At 34.7% G+C, this 23,548-nt stretch overlaps 1 protein-coding gene, 2 long non-coding RNA genes and 1 other non-coding gene across 5 annotated transcripts; all 4 read left to right on the plus strand.

The window, feature by feature from the left end:
* Positions 1-7,256: 7,256 nt before the first annotated feature.
* LOC121204562 (uncharacterized) lies at positions 7,257-7,675 on the plus strand. The gene is made up of 2 exons (XR_005899619.1): positions 7,257-7,465; positions 7,576-7,675. It is a non-coding gene; the product is annotated as an uncharacterized lncRNA (long non-coding RNA).
* Positions 7,676-8,681: 1,006 nt separating this feature from the next.
* On the plus strand, positions 8,682-10,339 carry LOC121205004 (homeobox-leucine zipper protein ATHB-15-like). Its single transcript, XM_041075935.1, has 4 exons — positions 8,682-8,726; positions 8,892-8,987; positions 9,084-9,197; positions 10,107-10,339. The coding sequence occupies exons 1-4, from the start codon at positions 8,682-8,684 to the stop codon at positions 10,146-10,148; spliced, it is 297 nt and encodes a 98-aa protein (XP_040931869.1). The 3' UTR covers positions 10,149-10,339.
* A 195-nt stretch (positions 10,340-10,534) lies between these two features.
* LOC121204563 (uncharacterized) lies at positions 10,535-11,889 on the plus strand. Of its 2 annotated transcripts, XR_005899621.1 has the most exons (3): positions 10,538-10,588; positions 10,676-10,877; positions 11,558-11,889. It is a non-coding gene; the product is annotated as an uncharacterized lncRNA (long non-coding RNA). The 2 variants fall into 2 exon arrangements; XR_005899620.1 differs by having other exon boundaries at positions 10,535-10,877.
* A 5,894-nt stretch (positions 11,890-17,783) lies between these two features.
* On the plus strand, positions 17,784-17,889 carry LOC121205260 (small nucleolar RNA R71). Its single transcript, XR_005900345.1, has one exon. It is a non-coding gene; the product is annotated as a small nucleolar RNA R71 (small nucleolar RNA).
* The last annotated feature ends 5,659 nt before the right edge of the window (positions 17,890-23,548 follow it).

Here is a 23,548-nt window from a genome sequence, read left to right on the forward strand (position 1 = left end):
TCAGCCATTGGAATGGCTAAGTATGATCATATGTGGGCATATGTATGACAAGGCCCTAGTTGGTCCATGAAACCCCGAAAATAGGTAAGGTTTACTTTGAAAACAGAGGCTGACAGCAGCAGTGGTGTGGATTGGAAAAATCACAAGAATTCGTAGGAGTGTAATTAAATAGCGAATAAATTATGTAATCGAACCTTGATGAATCTACTTTCATATGAAAGTAACGAGACAATCATATGAACAGTACAGTAAGAGATATTCGGGTTCTTGTGGAACAGGGCCAGAATAGTTTCTGGATTCCCTGTTCCGACTTTGGAAATTCACTATAAATTGACCAGAGATAATTAGGGGTCATACCATATATGTATGGATTTCTCTCTGAGTCTAGTTTCCATAGAAACAAACGGCATCAGTATTGAAGTTCTGTGAAGAGAGATATCCAAGTCGTAATGGGAAAAGGTCAGTGTAGTCGACCCCTGTAACATGGGAGACTTTGACTAATAAACTGTACTAATTGGCCCGACCAAAAATTCTAGAAAAAAATACATAGGTGGGAACATGAGTCTAGTTTCAGGGAAAAATCACAAAACTGATTTTCGAGTTGTGAAACTCAAGATATGATTTTTGAAGCGACTAGTACTCAGACTGGGCAGTGTCTGGAAAAATTTTTCAAAGTTTGTTAACATCTCGTGTCCGACTCCGGTGTCGGTCTCGGGTTCGGGGTGTTACAAGTCTTATATCTGACAAAGCCTGATGTGTGGTAAATCCCATTTGAATAATGGAATTCGTTGGATACAGGATTTCCCGAATTGGTTGTAGTCCTGCGTATGTCACAGACACACCACAAATCTTACGAGCATCCTGTTATAAGCCCTCTCGAGCTTTCTATTACAGGGTTTCTGTGAGCATCCTGATCAGTAGTGATCTTGCATATGTTACGGACTACCGCAGCTCTTTGCAAGCGTCCTGTTATATGGTTGGTTGTGATCCTGCATATATTGCAGACACAGACACAACTCTTTATGAGCATCCTGATATAGGCTCTTTGTGAGTTTCCTTATATGGCTCACTTGAACATCCTATTATATGGCTATCCGGAGCTCCTTGATAATAACTCTTTGGAGTTACCTGTTAAGCTCAATGAGCTTCCTATTTGAAACTCTTATGAGTTTCCTGATTTAGCCCAGATAAGCTTCATGTTACATGGCTCACATGAGCATCCTTTTATATGGCTCGAGAGAGTGTTTCCTAATTATGTGCCCTAAGGAGTACCCCTGAACATGAGTTGACAGTTTATAGTTTTGTACACTTTAAGTGTACTACATGTGTATCCATTGATATTTCAATTAAATTCAACGGGCAAAGTTCTATTATGGCTAATCTGAACTTGAGATGATTTATCATAGAAATGTATATGTTATATAGAAATATGATAAGAAAAGGATATATGTATGAAAGTTATTACATGATGAGTTCATCTTTATTACTTGAAAAGTATTTAGAAATTCATGACTAACTTGCTTGATTGAGTGTATGTGGTTAGACAATTGGTCAATTTGTTGGGATGCATGTTATTTACATGATTACTTAAATTGAATATAATTGGTAAGTTAAATTCTTGTTATACGAACTTACTAAGCATTTGAAATGCTTACACAGTTTTCTTTTCTTTGTTTTATAGTGCTCGGAAGCTCGTAAAGGTTGGAATCAGTCATAGTATCATCACACTATCCTTCAGCTCATTTTGGTATAAAAAGTAAACTTTATTGTGAGTAAAATGGCATGTATAGGTAAATTAGCCAATGTTGGCACACTAATGTTTTGGTTGTAACTAGCCATTGGAATGGCTAGTGCTTGGTATATTTTGATGTAATTATATAAGGTATTAACATGTTTGATATGTGTATTATAATGGATTAATGATGGGAGTTATACAAGTATGTTTAAGAATGCATGATTTGGTAATATATATATGTTAATATAGCCAAATAAGTAAATTGGATAAATGCATTTAAGAAGCGATATATTGTGCATAAGATTGAATTTGGGGTAGGTTATAATGTCTTAAATTGGTTGGTGAAAATGTGCAAAGATTGTTGTAGGTTGAAGGAAAAATTGGGTAAGAAAAGTGGCCTTGAAATTGGCCTATTTTCGTCCACACGAGTAGGAACATGGGCGTCTGTCTCAACCGTGTGTGACACACGGCCATGCGCACGGGCGTGTGGTTTGGCCATGTGTCCCCTGCATCCTAAAAATTTAGAAACAGAATGCTTTAAATTGTTTACACAAGTAGAGACATAGGCGTGTGTCTCAGCTGTGTGTGACACAGCCTAGCACACAGGTGTATGTCTTGGCCATGTGAATCCTGCACCTAATTTTTGAAAATTAAATTATCCACACGGCCTAGAACAAGGGCATGTGACTGGCCGTGTGACTCAAGATAAAGAGTTATACGGGTATGGACACGGGCTGGGACACAGTCATGTGCCTCACATCTAATGTCCACATATCTTGAGACACGGGCGTGTCACTTGGCCATGTGAGCCACACAGCTTACCCACATTGGCCTATGTCCCCTGCATCTAGGAAAATTTTTGAAATTTTGTGAAAAATTTTCTCAATTTTCGATTTAGTCCCGACTTGTTTCTAATCTATAAATAGAACCTTGAGGGTCCATTTAAGGGACAATATGATTGAATTATGATTTGTTTCGGATATAAATAGTAAAAGACATGAATTAATTGTAATTGATCTGTAAACTCCGGTAATGCTTTTTAAACCTGTTTTGGCGAAGATACATGTTAGGGGTGTTACAGAAACAGTCCTTGGCAACGGCGCCAAAAACTTAGAACGACGAAAATGTGAAAGTGTACACAATCGCAACAAATAATAAAGTGACAAGTGAATGTAGAGTTATCGTACCCACAGGGATTGTGAAAAGAATTATTTATGAATCAATTAAAAACACTTTAGTGAAGAAAAATATTTTTATTTGAGGAGGTGATTAAAAACTAAGATTTTAACTAAATAAAATAAATAAAAATAAAATAAAAGTTCCAATGTAGGATTTCAAAAGATGATTTTAATCAAGATGACATAATTGTGCTAGATTAATTACATTTCTTAACTTAGAATTATTAAACTCAAGTTTATGTTGTTACAAATAAATTCATGGCAATTCGGTAATTTGCTAACTTATGAACATACTTACCTACAAAAATCCATTTATCCCCTGACTATATCTCTATGTCAATTCAACCGATTAAACAAATTTTAATAAGATAATGTGTTAATGCACATACATACTTATGAAATTAAAATAATCTCTTGTACTTATCTCTATGCCAATTCAAATAATTAATTCAATCTCATAATCACATAAAAGGTTACGTGAGGTAACAATGTATTTCTACCTTGAAACAGTTTAATCACAATAATCTTGTAAGTTATGCAAGGCTAATGTATCGTTAGATACGATTGCTAATTTAATCCTCAGTTACCTTAGATGATTAAACATGCACTAATTAAATTTTGTGTCAATTAATTACAATTTCAATCCATTTAAATAATTAATTCATTAGTTACCTTATAATTGTAATGTAAGAATAATTTAGTCATGGTTTTACTCAATCAAGCATTTTACCGAGACCTATAACAACACAAACACAATTTCAATAACTCAAGTAGGCGAAATGCAATCAACCTAACATGTATTAAATTTAAGCGATATTAATTAAATTAAAAATATCAACATCACAAATATTCATAAACATGTTCATCATAACAACAACAAAATTAAAAGGATAGGTGATCGCGATTTTCGTGACAGGTAAGTTTTATATATTTATAATTAACCGTTCTTAAAACTAACTATTATCACGATTTAGGCAAGTGTACCTATCGAACAGTAGTATAGTTTTAGCAAGACCGGATTGTCGAACCCAAAGAAACTAAAAGTACTAGTAGTATAGAATAAGAAGGTTTTGTTTTAACTAACTAATTATCTAAACTAAGAATTCACAGAAAACATAATTGGGAAATTACTTTTGGAAAAACAATTGAATTAAGACAATACCTAAGGAAGAATCCACCTAGACTTCACTTATTATTCTGACTCCGAATCGGACGATTTATTCATTTAACTTGTTCCGTAGAGATCCCTAAGTTATGTTATTATCCCTCAAGATTAATAACGTCTAATCCCTAGATTGAATAATTGAGACTTTTCTCTAATTAACACCCTAGGGTTGCATTAACTCGATCTATGGATCCCCTTATTAGGTTTCACCCTAATCCGATAAAATCTTGTCACCCTATCTCTAGGCGCGTAATCAACTTCACTTAATTATGACAAATGTACTCTTAGACAGGGTCTATTACTCCTCTAAATAGGAGCTTATCTTGAATCAGTATCCTGGGATATCAAAACAAGAATTAAGAACACAAAATTAAGAACAAGTTAAATACTTATCATACAATTTAGAAAATAATAACAAGATTCATCTTAGGTTTCATTCCCCTTAGGTATTTAGGGGATTTAGTTCATAACTAAAAAGGAAAACATCTTAGAAGAATAATGAATACAAAACATAAAGAAACCCAAAACTCCTGAAGGGAAATTGAGGGGAGATCTTCAGTCTTATGGTGAATCCGGCTTCTGAGATGGATCAATCGGCTTCCCTTGAGCAGTTCCCTGCCTCCTTTTCTCCGCGTCCCCTTTCCTCTTCCTTTAGGGTGTATTTATAGGCTTTAGAATGCCTAAAAACCCTCGAAATTAGGCTTTCCCAAATTGGACTCAACTTGGGCTCGATAGGGACACGCCCGTGTGCGACTACTTCAGGCCGTGCTAGAACCTATTAGAATGGCACGGACGTGTGTTCTACCCGTGTGAGTTGTGCTTTGATTCTGCCAAATTGACACGGTCGTGTGGTCTACCCGTGTGAGGAAGTCCAAGCCATGTTGATTTTGTATGTTGGCCCATTTTCTCCGTTTTTGGTCCGTTTCTCATTCCTTTTGCTCTCCTATGCTCACCTAAGTATAAAACATGAAATTAAAGCATTAGGAGCATCGAATTCACCAATTCTAAGGAAAAATCATTCATGAAATGTGTTAAGCATGGGGTAAAAATATGTATAAATTACGGTTTATCAAATACCCCCACACTTAAGTGTTTACTTGTCCTCAAGCAAAATCCTCAGCTCATAATCAAAATAAATCCTTCTCAACTTATAATCTTTATCGAAAATATCTCAAAATAATCCACAGGTAATCATACATTGAGAATTCAACTAAAAGAACATTAGAGCTTTAAACATCCAAGTTGAATATTTAATCACGCAAAACTTAGGCATCTCCCCTTATCTAAGTGGTTACCTCGATTCGAAATCTCACGAAGTTTAACATCCTCACTAAAGATTCACTCAGATCACTCAAAGTGTTTAAGGACAATGAAAGTAGCACTCATCAGTCAATATGAAAAGTTCATTACAGCAAAACAGGTTTTTAGCGGCGTTTGAATGAAGAACGCCACTAAAGAACGAGCATTAGCGGCGCTTTTCAAAAACGCCGCTAAAGATTGAGTATTAGCGGCGCTTTTTTAAAAACGCCGCTATATGTACACTTTTAGCGGCGCTTTTTAGAAAGCGCCGCAAAAAAATTAACACTTTCTTCGTTTTGTGTTGAGCCTTTGGTGGCTTTAGCGGCGCTTTCTAAAAACGTCGCTAAAGATCGAGTATTAGCGGCGCTTTTTTAAAAACGCCGCTATATGTACACCTTTAGCAGCGCTTTTTAGAAAACGCCGCAAAATAATTTTGTAAAACGCCATCGTTTTGTATTGAAATTTTAGTGGCTTTAGCGACGCTTTTTTAAGAAACGCCGCTAAAAGTACACCTTTAGCGGCGCTTTTTAAAAAACACTGCTAATGCTCGATCTTTAGCGGGTTTTTTTTTAAAACGCCACAAAACGGAAAAAATTAAAATACTATTATTTAAAATAATTTTAAAGATTTTTGGTATATGACTAATTGTTTTTTAATTTATATGTTAAATATTTTCTTATATAATTGTAAATGAGATAGTATTAATTTTAAAATATTGAATTAATTATCATTATATTTTAGGAGATAGTATTAATTTTAAAATATTGAATTAATTATCATTATATTTTAGGGTTTACGATATATGGTTAAGGGTTTAATGTTTATGAGTTACTATTGTAAGGTTTATGTATTATGGATTTAGGGATTATGGTTTATGGTTTATGGGTTAAAAGTTAGGGTTTAAGTTTTAGGGGGGTTGGGGTTTAAGGTTTAGGGGTTAAGGGTTTATGTTTTATTGTTTAAGGTTTAAGGGTTAGGGGCTAGGAATTTAGGGTTTAGATTAATTAGTGTTTTTTAATTTATATATTAAATAATTTCTTATATAATTGTAAAAAAGCTAATATTAATTTTAATATATTAAAATTATGATTATAATTTAAATTATTTAAGAGATAATAGATAAACTTTATATATATTAAATGGTTTAGGATTTAAAATTTACTTAAGATTTGTTAAATGATGAAATTTTTTACAATCAATTAATACTTTTATATTTAAAAATATTTAATCTAAACCATTTGATATATTTAAATATTAGATTTAAAAAAACATTGATAAATAAATAAAAAAAGTAACAGATCATTGATATGGATAGGTAACTATCTATTTTGGATAGGACCAGATTATAACAAATAAAAATGAAATACAAAAACAAAAATCATTCCACATCGAATTCTAGCAAAATAGTTATATTTTAGTTAGGAAGAAATATCTTTAATGAAATGGAGATTAGATCGGAAAAGAATAATATAAAATCATGATTAACGTCTCAATATTTAATAAAAATTTGATATGTGAGAAATTAATTGCTTACATTGGATAATTTTAACTTAATAATTAATTACAGCCATTTATTATTTGTTTTCTTATTAAAATACACGATATTTATTTTCAGAGTACTTAATTTTTTATTTATAAAAACTAATTTATAAAAAATAGTAATAATAAATATTTTATAAAATTATTTAACTAATAATTTTTAACATATAAAATAAAAAACTTTTTTTTGAAGTAAAATAAAATTTAAAAAAAAAACTTTTAACAGAGCAAAACAGTGTCGTTTTATTTAAAATGAAATAATTTTTTACCGGCGTTTTTATGAAAAACGCTACAAAATGTTAACAATAACGGCGTTTTTATAAAAAACGCCACAAATAAATCATCTCAGAAGGGCACGGTTATATTCCCAAATTTTCCCCCTCTGAAACCCCTAATTTTTCCCCCTAAAATCATATTCTCAAAACACCCCCATCTCACCCCTCCGTTGCTGTTTTCAATTAAGAAACTCTCCAGCAGCAGTCTTGATTTGGTTTCCAGTTAGACTCTGAGATAAAAGAGATGGCAGTGAACCAGACGGCGGCGTTGAAGGTGGGGTTGTGTCGTATAAAGTCTTATCTGCATATAAAGCAGTTCAATGGTTCCACCATTTTTTGATGATTTTATGTAGTTGTTGAATTTTTGTTTATTTTTAATCACAGATGTAGAGAAAAACAACGAAAAGAAGCATCACGCCTCCAAGCTGTGAATAGGAAGTTGACAGCTATGAATAAACTGTTGATGGAGGAGAATGATAGGTTACAAAAGCAAGTTTCACAACTTATTTATGAAAACAACTATTTCCGCCAACAGACTCAAAATGTAAGAACTTCATCTTCCCTTTCACGTTTCATATTTTTAAAGGAAAAAAAAAGAAGAAGAAGAGGACTTTACAGTACAATCATATTATAATTTTTTTGTACCCTTTACTTGAAAGTGTTTGATTTGCTTTCAAATATGGGAATTTTTGTTAATTGCAGTGGTGTTTTTTTTTGGTTGTTGTTGTAGTTGGAGACGACTTTAGCTACCACGGATACAAGTTGTGAATCAGTAGTGACGAGTGGTCAACACCATTTGACTCCTCAACATCCGCCAAGGGACGCCAGCCCTGCAGGGTTAGTAGTAGTAGGAAATTTTGTCACTGTTATACACTCCCATTGTTATGTCCCTTTCATTCCTCGTTTCTCTATGAAATTGAATCTTTGTTTTGTTGCTGTGTAATTGCTAGTGCGCCTTATGTGCTTTTGTTTTTGCATTCCAGACTTTTGTACATTGCAGAGGAAACTTTAACAGAGTTTCTTTCAAAGGTCACTGGAACTGCTGTCGAGTGGGTCCAAATGCCTGGGATGAAGGTAACTCTCTCTCTACTGTCATCATTCTTTTATTCTTTGTAAAATACTATTAAACTATATTAATGTAGTCCATTATTCATTGTCATTATCGATAAATTCTTATTTATATAACAAAGCATAAAATCTTGCTAATCTTCTAAGCAACATCCTAATCCATATTTGTTATGTCAATATCGAGGACAACCCCACTTTCTCATTTTTCTATTGGTTACTAATATTTCCCTGTTTCCCATATGAGTTGGATTTTCTTTTCTTTTTACCTTTAAAATTTTTTAATCTACGGATTTTTTTTAATAATGAATTAATACTGATAAAGATAAAACTAGAGAACCAATTTTTAGGTAATAGCATGCTGTTATCTTTCTTTTAAATCATTACATACAGATTCCAGGTAGATTGTACCTTGGGACTCAAACATGCATATGATATTCTCAAATGGATCTCTTGTTTTTGCTCCCTTTGTAGAACATAACTTGAATTAAATAGTAATCCAATATCATTATGCTAGTTAAGAAAAAGAGCTAACCTTGTTAAAACTTCTTGTTTGATGAATAGTAATCTTAGCTCCAAATGCCTGTGCCAATTTTACCTGCTGGCTACTGCTAATATCTTTCTTACCTGTGTAGCCTGGTCCGGATTCTATTGGAATTGTTGCTATTTCTCATGGTTGCAGTGGTGTGGCAGCACGTGCATGCGGACTTGTGGGACTAGATCCTACAAGAGTAAGTTCATTTTTGCTTTCTACTGAAAAGATACGTTTCTTGGCTCAAATTTGGAAAAGAATTGACTGATCAATATATGTTTTCTTTTTCATGTAGGTCGCTGAAATCCTTAAAGATCGGCCTTCATGGTATCGTGATTGCCGAGCTGTGGATGTTACAAACGTGTTGTCCACTGGAAATGGTGGAACCATTGAACTGCTTTATATGCAGGTAAGCTAATTAATATCAAATTTATCCTACTTTTCCAACTAAGTCTATGTGAATATTTGGACAAAACCAGAGATCTTAGTATGTGTATTTAAATTGTTCACCATACCCAATTATTGAGGGTATACTGTGCATGTGAGTACATACGCTATCCCCACAAATTTCAACTCCCAAGACCTGTTTCTGATATAAATCCAAGAAAAGAATAGCATAATAAATAGTATAGTGGTAAATTATTAGGAAAATAAAGAAAAGCATTTCTATTTTCGGGATCCAAGTACATATCTATAACTCATTTCTGTCCTCTTCAATCTTGATTTGTCAACATCATATATTGGAAGAGTGAATGCCATGACCTTCTACCTAAATGATAAACAAAAATTCAATTAGGAATTGTGCATAAATCAAGGCAAGCAATTAACAAATCGGCTTGTCCAACTCTCTGTTACTGGTTTTAATAGTGTTTTATTCATCAAAAGGTTTGTCTGATATTGTAACCCAGCTATTTTGAAATCTCAACCACCTTGTTGGATAACTGGAAGCTTAATGCTGAATAAGATCAGTTAAAAAGGCATCGCCATTTTCTTAATTTGACTTAACTTTGCATCCTTTTTGCAAGTACTGAAATTTCTCATTAATTGATTCTTTTTGGTGCTAAAAGTTTCATGATTGATATTTTGCATCTGATTTAAATCAAGTGATTGGAAATGGAAATATAGTTGCCTTGGTTATCTTTTATAGTATTTTATAAGACACTGAGAATGGGCTACATTCGATACTTTTACAGGCCAATTATCATTGCAATTATGATTAGGAAGATAACTATAGATGAATTTAGTGGAGAGGAGAAAAACATAGCTGTCTTTAAGATCATATGTAAATGATTTTATCTCTTTCTTTCTATCTGATCAGACGTCAGGAGATTTTCAAGGAAACAACAGACCACATGTATAATAATACAGCGACTCAGGAGTGGGAAACTACTTTGAATCAGCTACTAATAGAGCTTGATGGGTTTGATACTGGCAAAGGTGTTATATTTTCGGCTACTACAAATCGTAGAGATTTGTTAGATCCTGCACTTCTCAGGCAAGGTCGTTTTGATCGCGAGGTTAATTTCCATCACTTTAATAGCAGATCTAATTAGTTAATTTCCATCACTTGAATAGCAAATTTTATTATATTACATTTGTTTTAAGATATTATTCCAATAGCATTAGTTTCTATCACCGTGTGAACTTTTAGTTATAATTAATGAAAAAAATCAGCTTTTTTCTCTCTTCCATTTAAAACATTTATATATTCTTTTGATTTATTTGATGTAGTTGATTTCGGAAGAACTTGGTGTATTTGCAAGACTTTTCTACGTTTTACTTGTATTGTTTTGTTCTCAGGTTGATCAATAGAAGTCCTCGTTTTTCTTCCCTGTTTCATCTGGGTTATAATTGGTTGTAACTCTATTTTCGTGTTATCTTGTTTAGGTCAGAGCATTATGCGACAAGGCATAAAATATGCATCTCAAAGACTAGATACATTTGCATGTGTTAGGTGTAGAAAAAGGTGTTTCCATTTTGGTGTTAAGATTTTATGCAGTGTAGTTGCTTACTGTCTTACACTATGTTGTCCTTTTAGGCAAAATGGTTGAACAAGCAATTGAGCAAATTATGGCCTTTTGTTGCAGAGGTAAGATACTTGTTCTTATATATATTTTTGCTATAAGATTCATAGTAGTTGCTAGTTATTTATTTCAAAAAGGCTGAGAGAGGCTTTTGTGTAACTGAGGTTTTCCACCTTAACAGATGAAATTTAGGCAGGTTGTTCAATTCTTTTGGTGCTTTCTGAAGTGAAAATAATTGAAATTGTTCTCTATGTAACTTACAATTTAGTATTTTTTTCATAGTAGATAAACCAGTTTTAGACTATTGTGTTGGTTGTCCGCAATATTAAGCATTCTGAGGATCAATATATTTAGATATTTTGAGGTTTAAAATTGAACTCGGGGAAGAAATAAAGATAAAAACAACTAACATAGTGGATCAGGAAAATGCTTTGCCATGAGCTGCGTTTGACTTGTTTACATATCTAAATAATAGATTGTTTGAGGATAGGCCATGGATTTGGTGATATTTTTTATTTAAACTATGTAGGTTTTAGATGCAACGCATGTACATGCAAAGGCACATGATTAATAACATGAACAATGACTTTTGTCGAAACAAATTCTAATTCTTGCATTATGGTGGCATTATTAAAAATTTATCTTTCCATATCATAATTCAAAGAGATCAGATAATGTTCTTTGACATATGTGGCTTTGAGGGTCGTATAAGTGATTTCCTTATTGGCCTGACTTTGGCTTACAGGTGCATACTTTGGCTTTCTGTTTCGGTGTTTTGGATTTTCTGGCGGTTGAATTGAAAGCATCAAAGGACTTCTCTAAGTTATATGCAGGCATGGCAATACTTTGGCTTCACATAAGCTTGAACCAGCCTTCTGTTGTATATTGTTTCTTTTTTTTTTGATTTTTTCCTTTGATTAATGAGAGGTGATGATGAATTGGCATTCTTTTCTCATGAGGATGAATTTTGCTTTAGAAATTGTAATACTTTATGTGTTTGTGTGTGTTATTTTTTTATGTATTAAATTACATATTGAATCAATGTTTATGTATTAAATTTAAATTCATTAGTTTTTATATTTAGTTTTGAAATTTAAATTTTAATAGAAAATTTAATTTAATTAATATTTTTTATTTATCCTTAAAAGTATATAGTTTAGATTTCAAATTTCAAAAATTAAACATAATATAATATTTAACATAGAAATAAATATTATTTAATTAAAATAAAATAATTTTTTAAAAGGTCATAATTTTTAGCGGCGTTTGTAGGAAAAGCGTCGCTAAAGGTCATGACCTTTAGCGGCGTTTGTGGGAAAGCGCCACTAAAGGTCATGACCTTTAGCGGCGTTTGTGGGATAAGCGCCGCTAAAGGTCATGACCTTTAGCGGCGTTTGTGGGAAAAGCGCCGCTAAAGGTCATGACTTTTAGCGGCGTTTTTTTCATAAACGCCACAAAATGTTAGCGGCGTCGTCTTTAGCGGCGGTTTTTACGGCGTTTGTAAAAGCGCCGCAAATAGTTTTAGTGACGCTTATTAGTGCCGCTATAGGCCCAAAAAAAAGCCACTAAAAACCTGTTTTGCTGTAGTGGTTATTACCATAAGCTTGCATGAAAATCAAATCTTCATCACTATAAATTAAGATGAGACATCAATCAATAGGTTTTTAGAGGGTTGTAATATGGCTTTGTTAGGGGGTGTGGCCACAAGCTGAAAGAAACAGTTAGAATCGAGATTGAATTGAAAAATCACTTAACTAGAAAAAGATTTAATCATCACTTGCGTACAACAGAGCTTCTTCTCAGAAAATGGAATTTAAATACTTAAGCTCAAAAATAAAAGATTACTACTAATATGTATACACATTTTTTTAAGAACAAGTTAAATAACATAGACTAACTATTAAGAACAAGACATAGCTGAGTAACTATTTCAATTCAAATCTCGACAAAAATAGGTATCAAATTTAATTTAGGGGATTTCAATAATAATGGGTTAAGGGTTAATATTAAGGGTAATATAAGAAATGACTTGTTAGCTCAACGGGGTTTACTAAGGGTTAATCTTGGAGGTAGGCTTTTCATGACATGAGTGGGTTAATCCTAAGTGCCTTAATCATTTTGACATATCAAATCAAATGGTGTGGTCTTGACATGCATAATCAAGCAAGTTCTAGAGTAACAGTTCAATACTGACGCACTCAAAGCAATAATAAAAGTGAGCATGAAAGAATTAATAGATGCTCAAAAGGCTCAAAAAAATCTCACAAGAATTATGGATTTTTGATGTTTAAAACTTGTGAATTCCAACTCAAAGTAATACCTATGGAGAAACAACCTAAAATTTTAAATTCTTAAAAATCAACTTATCATGCTTGATTCTCTAATGTCCTAAAGTTTAAACAATAAATGCATAAATGCCTATGTTTTAATTCAATATATATCAATCAAAATCATAAATCAATCAAAATTTTTCCTAAATATGATATGAAAGCTTTTCAAGAGAACAAGGCAGTCATTCAGGGATTTTTCTGATAATGAAATGAATACCCCCCACACTTAAGATGTACATTGTCCTCAGTGTACAAAGATAGATATTTTGACAAATGTAAGTGTAAGTTCATAAGATAGGGAGAAAAGTGAAACTTCCTGAGTGATGAATGAATTTCCTTGAACTGGAGTTTTGGAGAATAATCGGCATGAGGGTGGAGGAGGATACTCCGGCGGTGGTAGAGGTTCATTGGTCCATAAGTCCTGCGCCAAAAGAATATTATATCTGAAGTTGGTTATGGTTGTGATCGAGCAGGACATGGCAGTCGTGGAGAATCTTTCCCAGTGGAGTTTTGAGTCCCTGAGTAATAGTGAGCTTTGGAGCTTTTTATAACTGTGATAGCATGAGGAACTCTTTTAGAAATTATATAAGGAAGAATGATTACTCGGCAAAAAATATTCGGAATTCAAAATTGTTAAATAAAAATTATAAATCCTAATAAAAACAAGATGAAAGAAAAATAAAAAGTAGTCTTAAAATAAAATAAAAGAAAAAACATAAAATAATAAATGAAAATTTTTAAACATCTTTATCGCTAGATGGTTCTTGAGGTAGGGGTGGCGATGAGATGTGGAGGTGCTGATAGATCTGCTGTAAAGTAGCATCAATGTTGTCAAATCGTTGAAAACACTACTGCTCGAATCGAGTTAGGCACTCAGAAATGTCAGCATATGAGCCGCTGCATGAACTGGACGAGAGGGTGGTGGTGGTTGAGATGGTGGGTCCTCGTGCTGTGGGGGAACATCATCAGTAATGTCCTCGGGGGCCTCCTCCTCGATAGATTGGGCGAGACGATATTGAGGAGGGTAGGTTCCTCGATGCTTTTCAATCATCCTCATGCTTAGCATGCTCAAGATGCCTTGTGGAGACATCTGGCCAATGAGGGTCAAGGATGATTCCTGGGCTGCGGTGTTGAGGAGCCCGAAATGTCGAGCCAACTGAGTAACATAGGGGCCAATGGAGATGACCTCCTTCTTATGCCACTCCGTCTGGTGTTGAATGGCAAGGGCAATAAAATAGGCAAGGTCGATGACATGCCCGTGCGACATACACCATTGAAAGTAGGCGTTGTAAGTGTTGACGACGCCAGTGCTCTCTCGTATTCCTATTAATGTGTGAGTGAAAATGGCGTGTAGGTACCTCAGAGATGGAGGGAGAGCTGATGCCTTGGAGTGACTAGGATTATTGGTGGCTGAACCTGGTAATAGTGCGTCCCAGCACTGTGAAGGAGAACGATGGATATGGCGGTTGAGAGTATCTAAGTCATTCTCCTCCTTAAACTCCTCCGTATATAAGCCCAGTGAAGTACCAAATTCTGGGACGCTGAGCTAGCAGACTAATCTGCCTAGGTGAAATTGCATTGTGCTGGGATCATCGTAGTTCGTCATTACGGTCTGTAGATGAAACGTTGAGCATAGTTTCATCGTGAGCTCGAGATATGTTGGCTCGATGATCCCAAAGAAAATCTCCCAAGGATCAGTTGTTAGGGGGGACAAAATTGCATCAGCCAACTGAACTTGTTCTACTGCAGCCTAGTCGATGTAGCGGCCCGCAATTAGAGGTCGGGCCCGGAGTATTTGGAAAAGTTCTTCTTTGGGCCTGATGGGGAATTGCAGGAAAGGGTGGTGAATTTTCATGGTAGGACCCGATGAAGATGACGCTCCCTTTTTTTCTTTGAAACAGGGACAACAATTTTCTTTCCTCGTGAAGATGACATGGTAACCACTAAGGAAAAGAGATTGAGCGTAAAAAATGGAGTTGAAAGCAATGCACGGGCGTGGCAGGGAGGGCGTGTGGACTTGCAGCGGCTAGGGTTAGGGTTTTTGGGTGAAGAAGACAATGAATAATGTAGCTTATTTATAGATTTTGGGGCACACGGCCATGGAACATGCCCGTGTTCCCCGATTTTTTCCCGTGTAACTCGCGAATTTTGAATTTGGGCGCATGTGACATTTTGTCCACGCCTGTATCCCTTAGGCGTGTGGGTGCACACGGCCGTGTCATACGATCGTGTCTGGCTTCGTTCGCTTCTCTCACGCTTATGTATGTAGGCCAACGCCCATGTTAATTTAATAGGTTCACCCACGGTTGCTTGGCACGGGTGTGTCGCATGCCCGTGTTAATTTGACAGGTTCGGCCACGGGTTCAAGGTACGGGCGTGTCGCACGCCCGTGCTGTTTTGGCAGGTTCACCCACGGCCATGTCGCACGACCATGGCAATTTATCGTAGCCCTTGTTGGGAAAATCTTTTCCTTGTTTCCACAAAGTCGTAAACACGCCCGTGTGCTTGGCCATGTCTGTGTGGTAAACCTGTATTCAAGAGCTCCGTTAGTAACTTAGGTGTTAAACACTAAAATTGAAAGAAGTTAATACAGTTAGTGCTCGGGTTGCCTCCCGAGAAGCACTTATTTATAGCCTAAGCTCGACTTACCTTTCCATTGAATGGTCATGGTGGTTCGATGAGTTTATACTCCTCATTTCTTCTATCATTCTCATCAAAATAAGGTTTTAAACGGGTGTTGTTTACGTTAAAAGTGCCGAACTTGGGATGACTTACCTCGACTGTACCAAATGGGAAAATACTAAGTACCGTAAGAGGGATTTCTTCATTCAGTTTGGTAGTGACAATGTGAGGATCTGCTGCATCTAATAATACTTTATCTCCAACCTTAAGTTGATTTAGAAAGGTATTGAGCTTGTTCTGGAGTAGTTTTGGTTTATCTTGTGTTCTCGGTTTATGCGTCTGCCATTCATCTAGCTCCTCGATTTGTAGCCTTCGATCTTCATAAATAGGTCCTCTGCTACTGCTTGAGAATGGCTCATGTACTTCCTTCAGACTCATTTCCTGTAAAGTAGGTTGCACCATATTGTCAATTTTAGTAGAATGGTTTAGACGATCACCTTCAATTTCTGATGTGCTGCCAGAATTGCGAGCTTGAATGGTGATTGTTTCGTCTCGCACAGGGAGTGTGAGCTCACCAGTGCCAACATCAATAATCGTTTTAGCAGTTGCTAAAAAGGGCCGTCCTAAAATGAAAGGAGTGTTGCTATCCTCCTCTATGTCTAGAACAATGAAGTCAACGGGAAATATAAATTTATAAATTTTAACTAGCACATCTTCAACAATACCCCTAGGAAATCTTATAGTTTTATCTGTTAATTGAATGCTCATCCTAGTCTGCTTGGATTTTTTAAGACCTAATTCTTAAACATTTTGTAGGGCATGACGTTAATACTAGCCCCTAAATCAGCTAATGCATTATTAACATCTAAACTACCAATTAAGCAATGAATCATAAAACTCCCTGGATCTTTTAGTTTGTTGGGTAGTTTATTCTGTAGAATAGTTGAGCAAACTGCGTTTAGCTCCACATGCGACACCTCGTCCAACTTCAGTTTATTTGCTAAAAGCTCCTTTAAAAATTTCATTGCGTTTGGCATTTGTGATAGAGCTTCAATAAATGGTAAGTTAATATGTAATTTTTTTAAGAGTTTAAGGAATTTACCAAATTGTTCATCTGAGCGGTCTTTCCTTGTCGCGTTGGGGTATGGCACACGAGGTTTATATTCATCATTCACTGATTTGTTTTTATTATGACCTACCTCACCTTGATCTCTGCTCACCACAGTTTCTTACTTCGATTCTGGCTCAGGCTCAACGAATCTTTCTTCATCTTGAACATTAATCGCGTTGAGCTGTTCCCTTGGGTTAGGTTCAGTATTACTTGGCAAGCTACCTTGTGGTCATTTGGAGATTAGTTTTGAAAGGTGGCCTATTTTAGTTTCGAGCCCTTGGATCGACGCTTGTTGATTTTTAAGTGTTGTTTCAGTGTTCTGGAAACGGGTTTCTGACACCGAGATAAATTTAGACAGCATCTCTTCAAGGTTTGGTTTCTTTTCCTGTTGATAGGGTGGTTGTTGAAAGCCCAGAGGATGTTGTAGTCTTTGATTTCCTTGACCGCCTCACGAGAAATTGGGATGGTTCCTCCAAACTGCATTATATATGTTACTATATGGGTTATTTTAGGATCTAGAGTTATTGTTACCCATATATTGGACTTGTTCCTCCTCGATGCTAGGGTTGAAGGGTTGATACTCTGTGCATACTCCCCCTCTATTCATCTCGCACCTCATTACTAGATGTACTTGAGTAGAACCAAGTAAACCATCAATCTTTTTATTTAGAAGTTCTACCTGGTATGATAGCATAGTAACCGAATTGACATTATAAACGCTTGCTATTTTAGTTGGCTTAGTCCTCATGACTTGCCACTTATAGTTATTCAATGACATATCTTCAATAAATTCGTAAGCCTCTTCAGGTGTTTTGTTGTTGATGGTTCCCCCGGCTGCTGCATCAATCGTTTGCCTTATTGAGGGGTTCACACCATTGTAGAATGTTTGAACTTCCAACCATAAAGGTAATCCGTGGTGAGGACACTTTCACAGTAGGTCCTTGTATCTCTCCCATGCATTGTAAAGAGTTTCTAAGTCCATCTGCACAAACGAAGAGATATCATTACGTAATTTGGCTGTTTTAACCGGCAAGAAATATTTTAGTAGAAATTTTTTGGTCATTTGTTCCCAAGTAGTAATTGACCCTCGTGGTAACGAGTTCAACCATTGTTTAGCTTTGTTCCTTAATGAAAAAGGGAATAACTGAAGATGAATGGCATCGTCAGAAATGCCATTAATTTTAAATGTATCGCAGAATTCTAGGAAATTTGCCAAGTGAGTGTTTGGATCCTCATCCTGCAAACCATCAAACTGAACAAATTACTGTATCATTTGAATAGTGTTAGGTTTTAGTTTAAAATTATTTGCAGCAATAGCAGACCTAACTATACTTGACTCAGTTCCTGTTAAAGTAGGTTTAGCATAATCATACATAGTACGAGGAGTAGGATTTTGATTTGCTAGTTCAACGGGTATCGCCGGAGGTAGCTAATTGTCTTGGTTTTCAGCCATCTTCTTAGTTGGGGTTTGAATAACTTTCTCTTGCTCGTTCTCTGTGTATGTTAAGCTTCACCTTATTTCTCTTTGGTTTCTGTTAGCTGTGCAATTGATTTCTTCGTTAAAAAGTAGTGGTCCTGACGGGTTTCTTCTAGTCATAAACTATAAACACCTGACGGGTTTCTTCTAATCACGATGTAGGCAAGTGTACCTATCGAACAGTAGTATAGTTTTAGCAAGACTGGATTGTCGAACCCAAAGGAACTAAAAGTACTAGTAATGACTGTCTTTTTATTATCTAGCCTAAGAATAATGGGGTTTTGTTTTAACTAACTAATTATCTAAACTGAGAATTCATAGAAAATAGAACTGGGGAATTACTTTTGGAAAAACAATTGAATTAAGACAATACCTAAGGAAGAATCCACCTAGACTTCACTTGTTCTTTTGACTCCGAATCGGACTATTTATTCATTTAACTTGTTCCGTAGAGATCACTAAGTTATGTTATTATCACTATTCAAGACTAATAACGTCTAATCCCTAGATTGAATAATTGAGACTTTTCTCTAATTAACACCCTAGGGTTACATTAACTCGATCTATGGATCCCTTTATTAGGTTTCACCCTAATCCGACAAAATCATGTCACCCTATGTCTAGGCGCGCAATCAACTCCGCTTAATTATGACAAATGTACTCTTAGACAAGGTCTATTCCTCCTCTGAATAAGAACTTATCTTGAATCAGTATCCCGGGATATCAAAACAAGAATTAAGAACACATAATTAAGAACAAGTTAAATATTTATCAGACAATTCAGAAAATAACAAGATTCGTCTTAGGTTTCATTCCCCTTAGGTATTTAGGGGATTTATTTCATAACTAAAAAGGAAAACATCTCAGAAGAATAATGAATACAAAACATAAAGAAAACCCAAAACTCCTGAAGGGAAATTGATGGGAGATCTTTAGTCTTGATGGTGAATCTGGCTTCTGATATGGATCAATCGGCTTCCCTTGAGCAGTTCCCTGCCTCATTTTCTCAGCGTCCCCTTTCCTCTTCCTTTAGGGTGTATTTATAGGCTTTAGAATGCCCAAAAACCCTCGAAATTAGTCTTTTCCAAATTGGTCTCAACTTGGGCTTGGCTGGGACACGCCCGTGTGCGACTACTTCAGGCGGTGCTCGAACCTGTTAGAATGGCACGAGCATGTGTTCTACCCGTGTGAGTCATGCTTTGATTCTGCCAAATTGGCACGGCCGTGTGGTCTATCCGTGTGAGGAAGTCCAGGTTGTGTTGATTTCGTACGTTGGCCCATTTTGTCCACTTTTGGCTTGTTTCTCGTTCCTTTCGCTCTCCTATGCTCACCTAAGTATAAAACATGAAATTAAAGCATTAGGAGCATAGAATTGACCAATTATAAGGAAAATCATTCATAAAATGTGTTAAGCATGGGGTAAAAATATGTATAAATTACAGTTTATCAATAGGGAATAAGAATCAAATCTAGTGTTTCTCTAAGGCTTGCCTAGTTTGCTCCACTCCTTCTCTGCTTGTTTTTGTTGAACTGAGGCTTCCAATAACACCTGAATGCTGCTCAAAATGGTGGTTGAATGACTCTTTTTCAAGAGGTGAAATTGGAAAAGGAAAGGGGAAGAAAATGAAGAACAATGGAAGGGAATGAAGAGAGAAAACTAAGAGAAAAGTGAAGAACTGAATGGGTTTTAGATGTGTTTGAATTGAGAAGCCAAGGGGGTATTTATAGGTTGAAAATGCTGCTAAAAATACCCAAAATTAGCAGCCAAAGACTCCCCCCATGGCTTGCCACCCATGTGGCATGTTTGAAGATTTTAAACATGCTATTTTTAGGTAGGGGCAAATCTTGAAAGGCATGAATAGTAGAGGGGATTGAATGCAAATTGAATGAGTCTTGAAGGGCCATTTTACAAACCAAATAATCAGCCAAACAAGCTAATTGGGGAAGCGTGTGGGATGGTTTTGGGCTTCTCAGTGCTCGGTTGGATCAATTTTCTCGGTTCAGCTCAATTGAGCCCCTTTTCATAATTAATTAATAATAATTTATTTAACCCAAATTAAATTGGTTTAAAATTAAAATTAATTATATTATGAATTAATACACATAATTTGGACTGTCTCAGGCTGTAAAATTATTTCCCCTTGATGCTTCAAAATTGTTTCTCGTTTTTGTGCTTCTAGTAGTGTTTGTCGAGCCATTTTTCGCCCTTTGTGCAAATCTATCAGAAATAATCAAAATTTAATATAAAATTTATTAAAATGCAATATGTTCATAATTTTAGTGCAATTTAACTATTTTATAATTATTATTTATTTTCGACAAGAATTTTATTGAAACTGCATGAATTTGAGTTAAAAAATGGCATGAAAAAGTGTGTATATTTTTGTGTTTCAAACATCAAATAGAACATGCACACATACCATGTAACCATCATGCTAGCAATCATACTTTCGCCCCAATAAATCACTACTCAACATAGCTAATTAGCATCTCAAGGTTTCCTAAGGTTCCTAAATGTCCATTTTGCACCATTTTTTCATTTTAAACATGCTCAAATTTCCAGAATATTGTTTCAAGCCTACTAACATTTTTTAACCATCTTACATGCCATATTAATACATATTCGTCAAGAAAAAGTAACATGCATCATCAAACTCATTCTCAAACATCAAAATGTCCACAATAAAAATCCAAAAAAAAAGAAAAAATAACATCAATAGTCCATAAGTTTAATCCCAAAATAATAATAATAATAATAATAATAATAATAATAATAATAATAATAATAACAATAACCCATATTGCCTTTGTTCAAAATGTCCAAAAATCACAAAACCACCTACTTGAAAGTTGTGCCTTGGAGAGATCACCACACTTGCCCACTCCTTACTCCTTAGATGCATTACCAGTGTGCAAGCTTTTGGAAAAGAGTGTGAGCTTTTTCATGATCAGTGAATTTTCGTAAAGTACCACTAAGCATACACAATTGTAACAGCCCGTTTTTAGTCAAATCAAAAGAGTAGTTTTGGGACCACAAATACGAATTCAAAATATTTATTTTATTATTATTTTAGTGTTTACAGCATGATTGAGTGATTATGTGAAAATTTCATTAAGAAATTTTATCATTTGAATGGTCAATTTGATAAAAATGACTAAATCACGTAAAGCGTAAAACTTGAGTTCTAATAGCTCAAGGTGTCTAATAGCTATAGAACTTTAAAGTAAAAGTCCTTAAGTGGTAATTAGACGATAATGATGGTAAGTGGACATTAATGGACGATATAAATGTTTTATTAACAAGGTTAATTTGGTAATATGTTTAATAAGGTTATTAATTAAAACAAAACAAAAAGATTTTGTTTCATTCATCTTTCTTGGCTGAATGAAGCGTGGAAAAAAGCATTTTAGGGCTTGAAAGTTTCGGTCACTTTGATATTCAATTGTAAGTCTGTTTTTTTGTTTCATTTTTAATGATTTTTATGTTTTTGTGATCGTTGTAACTAGTACTAACTAGCCTAGGGACTATTTTGCAAAACTGTTAAAGATTTTGAATGCTTGTTGATAGATATACAAGTTTTGTTAAGTGATTTTTTGTGAAAATGAAAAATAGGGATTAAATTGAGAAATGTTGAAACTTTGTCGTTAAAATGTGAAATAAATGAAAAATATGGGCTGTTAGGGGTATAATGGTAATATGGCTAAGCATGGGTGTTCTGAAATTTGCATGAATTTGCGATTTTGTGTAATAAGGACTAAATTATAAAAATATAAAAGTTTAAGGGCTAATGTTTAAAATAGATAAAATGTATATTTTGGATTGAATTAAATAAATAGATGATTAAATAAGTTAATTTTGAATATATTTAGATTAAGAAAAGCGGAATTCAGATCTAGATTGGAGGAAAACTAAAGTTATCGACTAAACGACTTATTTTTTCGTTTCCACATTCGTAGTAAGTTCGTATGTGATAAATTTCATTTTAAATGTATATTAAATGCTTTGATATTGTATATGTTGTGAATATGAGACTTCAGATAAGTTCGACAAGGACGCGATGATAATTCGGCATTCGAAATCCCGGTTGAACCTTAGGAATAGTTTAGGATACTAGTGACATGTCATTAGGGGATACATTTAGTTGGCTTCGGGCCATGATATTAGCACTTCGGGTGCAAGATATACCGATTTGGCTTCGGCCATGAATATCGACTGATTTGGCTTCGGGCCATGATATCAGTACTTCAGAGATAAGTTACCTTGATTTGGCTTCAAGCCATGGTATAGGTACTTATCGTGTGAAACCATTGAGTATCTAACTTCTATTCTGAATGGTTCAACGGGTAAATGAAAGAAGTGGATGAGTATGAGATTGATGTTAAAGGATACAGGTACATACATGAATTATATAAGTTTCAAATCGAAGAAACTTGTGAAGGTAGTGTATAATCTTACAATTGAGTATGTGAAAGGTTTGTTACCTAATGTAAGCTATATGTTGTTGTATTCAAATTATTAAATTATATTTATGTGATTGCATTAAGTTTATTTCATACAAGCTTACTAAGCTATAAAGGTTACTTTGTGTATTTATTTGTGTATTATAGTTTTCAAAGCTAGCTCGGATTCGGGGATCGTTGGAGATTGTATCACACTATCCACCTATCTCCTGGTATCTATGAACTTTGGTTTTTAGAGTATATGGCATGTATAGGGACTTTGATCATTTTAGTTATGACTTGATAATGATTTTGGCCATTTAAATTGGCATTGTAAATGTTTATGTTTTGGTATGTATATATAGCCATGAGTGATGGCTTATTTTGGTTTATTTGGTATGTTTGAATCATGTACATATATGTATGTTTATGTCTTGTGAATTGAGTTGGTTGATGGTTGTGTGATGATTGATGGTAATAGGTATTATAAGTGTTAAATTGATGATTTGTGGTTATTGGTATGCTTGATAAATTATGCCAAATAATGCATATTTGTTAATGGTCATTTTGATGATTTGAGAAGATAAGGATTGGTATGGCATGTTTTGGTTATTTGTGTATATGTAAAATGTAAGTATTGGATATGCATGATATATGTTTAATTGGCTAGATTATTTGCTCATATATGTGTATTGGATGGGTGCCTTTGAATTTGGTGTAGGTGTGCACAAAATAGGGTGGCAAAATGGCTTGGTA

This window comes from Gossypium hirsutum, chromosome A08 (assembly GCF_007990345.1).
Source record: "Gossypium hirsutum isolate 1008001.06 chromosome A08, Gossypium_hirsutum_v2.1, whole genome shotgun sequence".
NCBI lineage: Eukaryota > Viridiplantae > Streptophyta > Magnoliopsida > Malvales > Malvaceae > Gossypium > Gossypium hirsutum.

Excerpts from the sequence above, each read along its gene's own strand:
- LOC121205004 (XM_041075935.1), top strand. The coding sequence starts at position 8,682 with ATGCATATGATATTCTCAAATGGATCTCTTGTTTTTGCTCCCTTT. Across the intron at positions 8,727-8,891 it reads CTCTTGTTTTTGCTCCCTTT|CCTGGTCCGGATTCTATTGG; the intron begins GTAGAACATAAC and ends TTACCTGTGTAG. Across the intron at positions 8,988-9,083 it reads TGGGACTAGATCCTACAAGA|GTCGCTGAAATCCTTAAAGA; the intron begins GTAAGTTCATTT and ends TTTTTCATGTAG.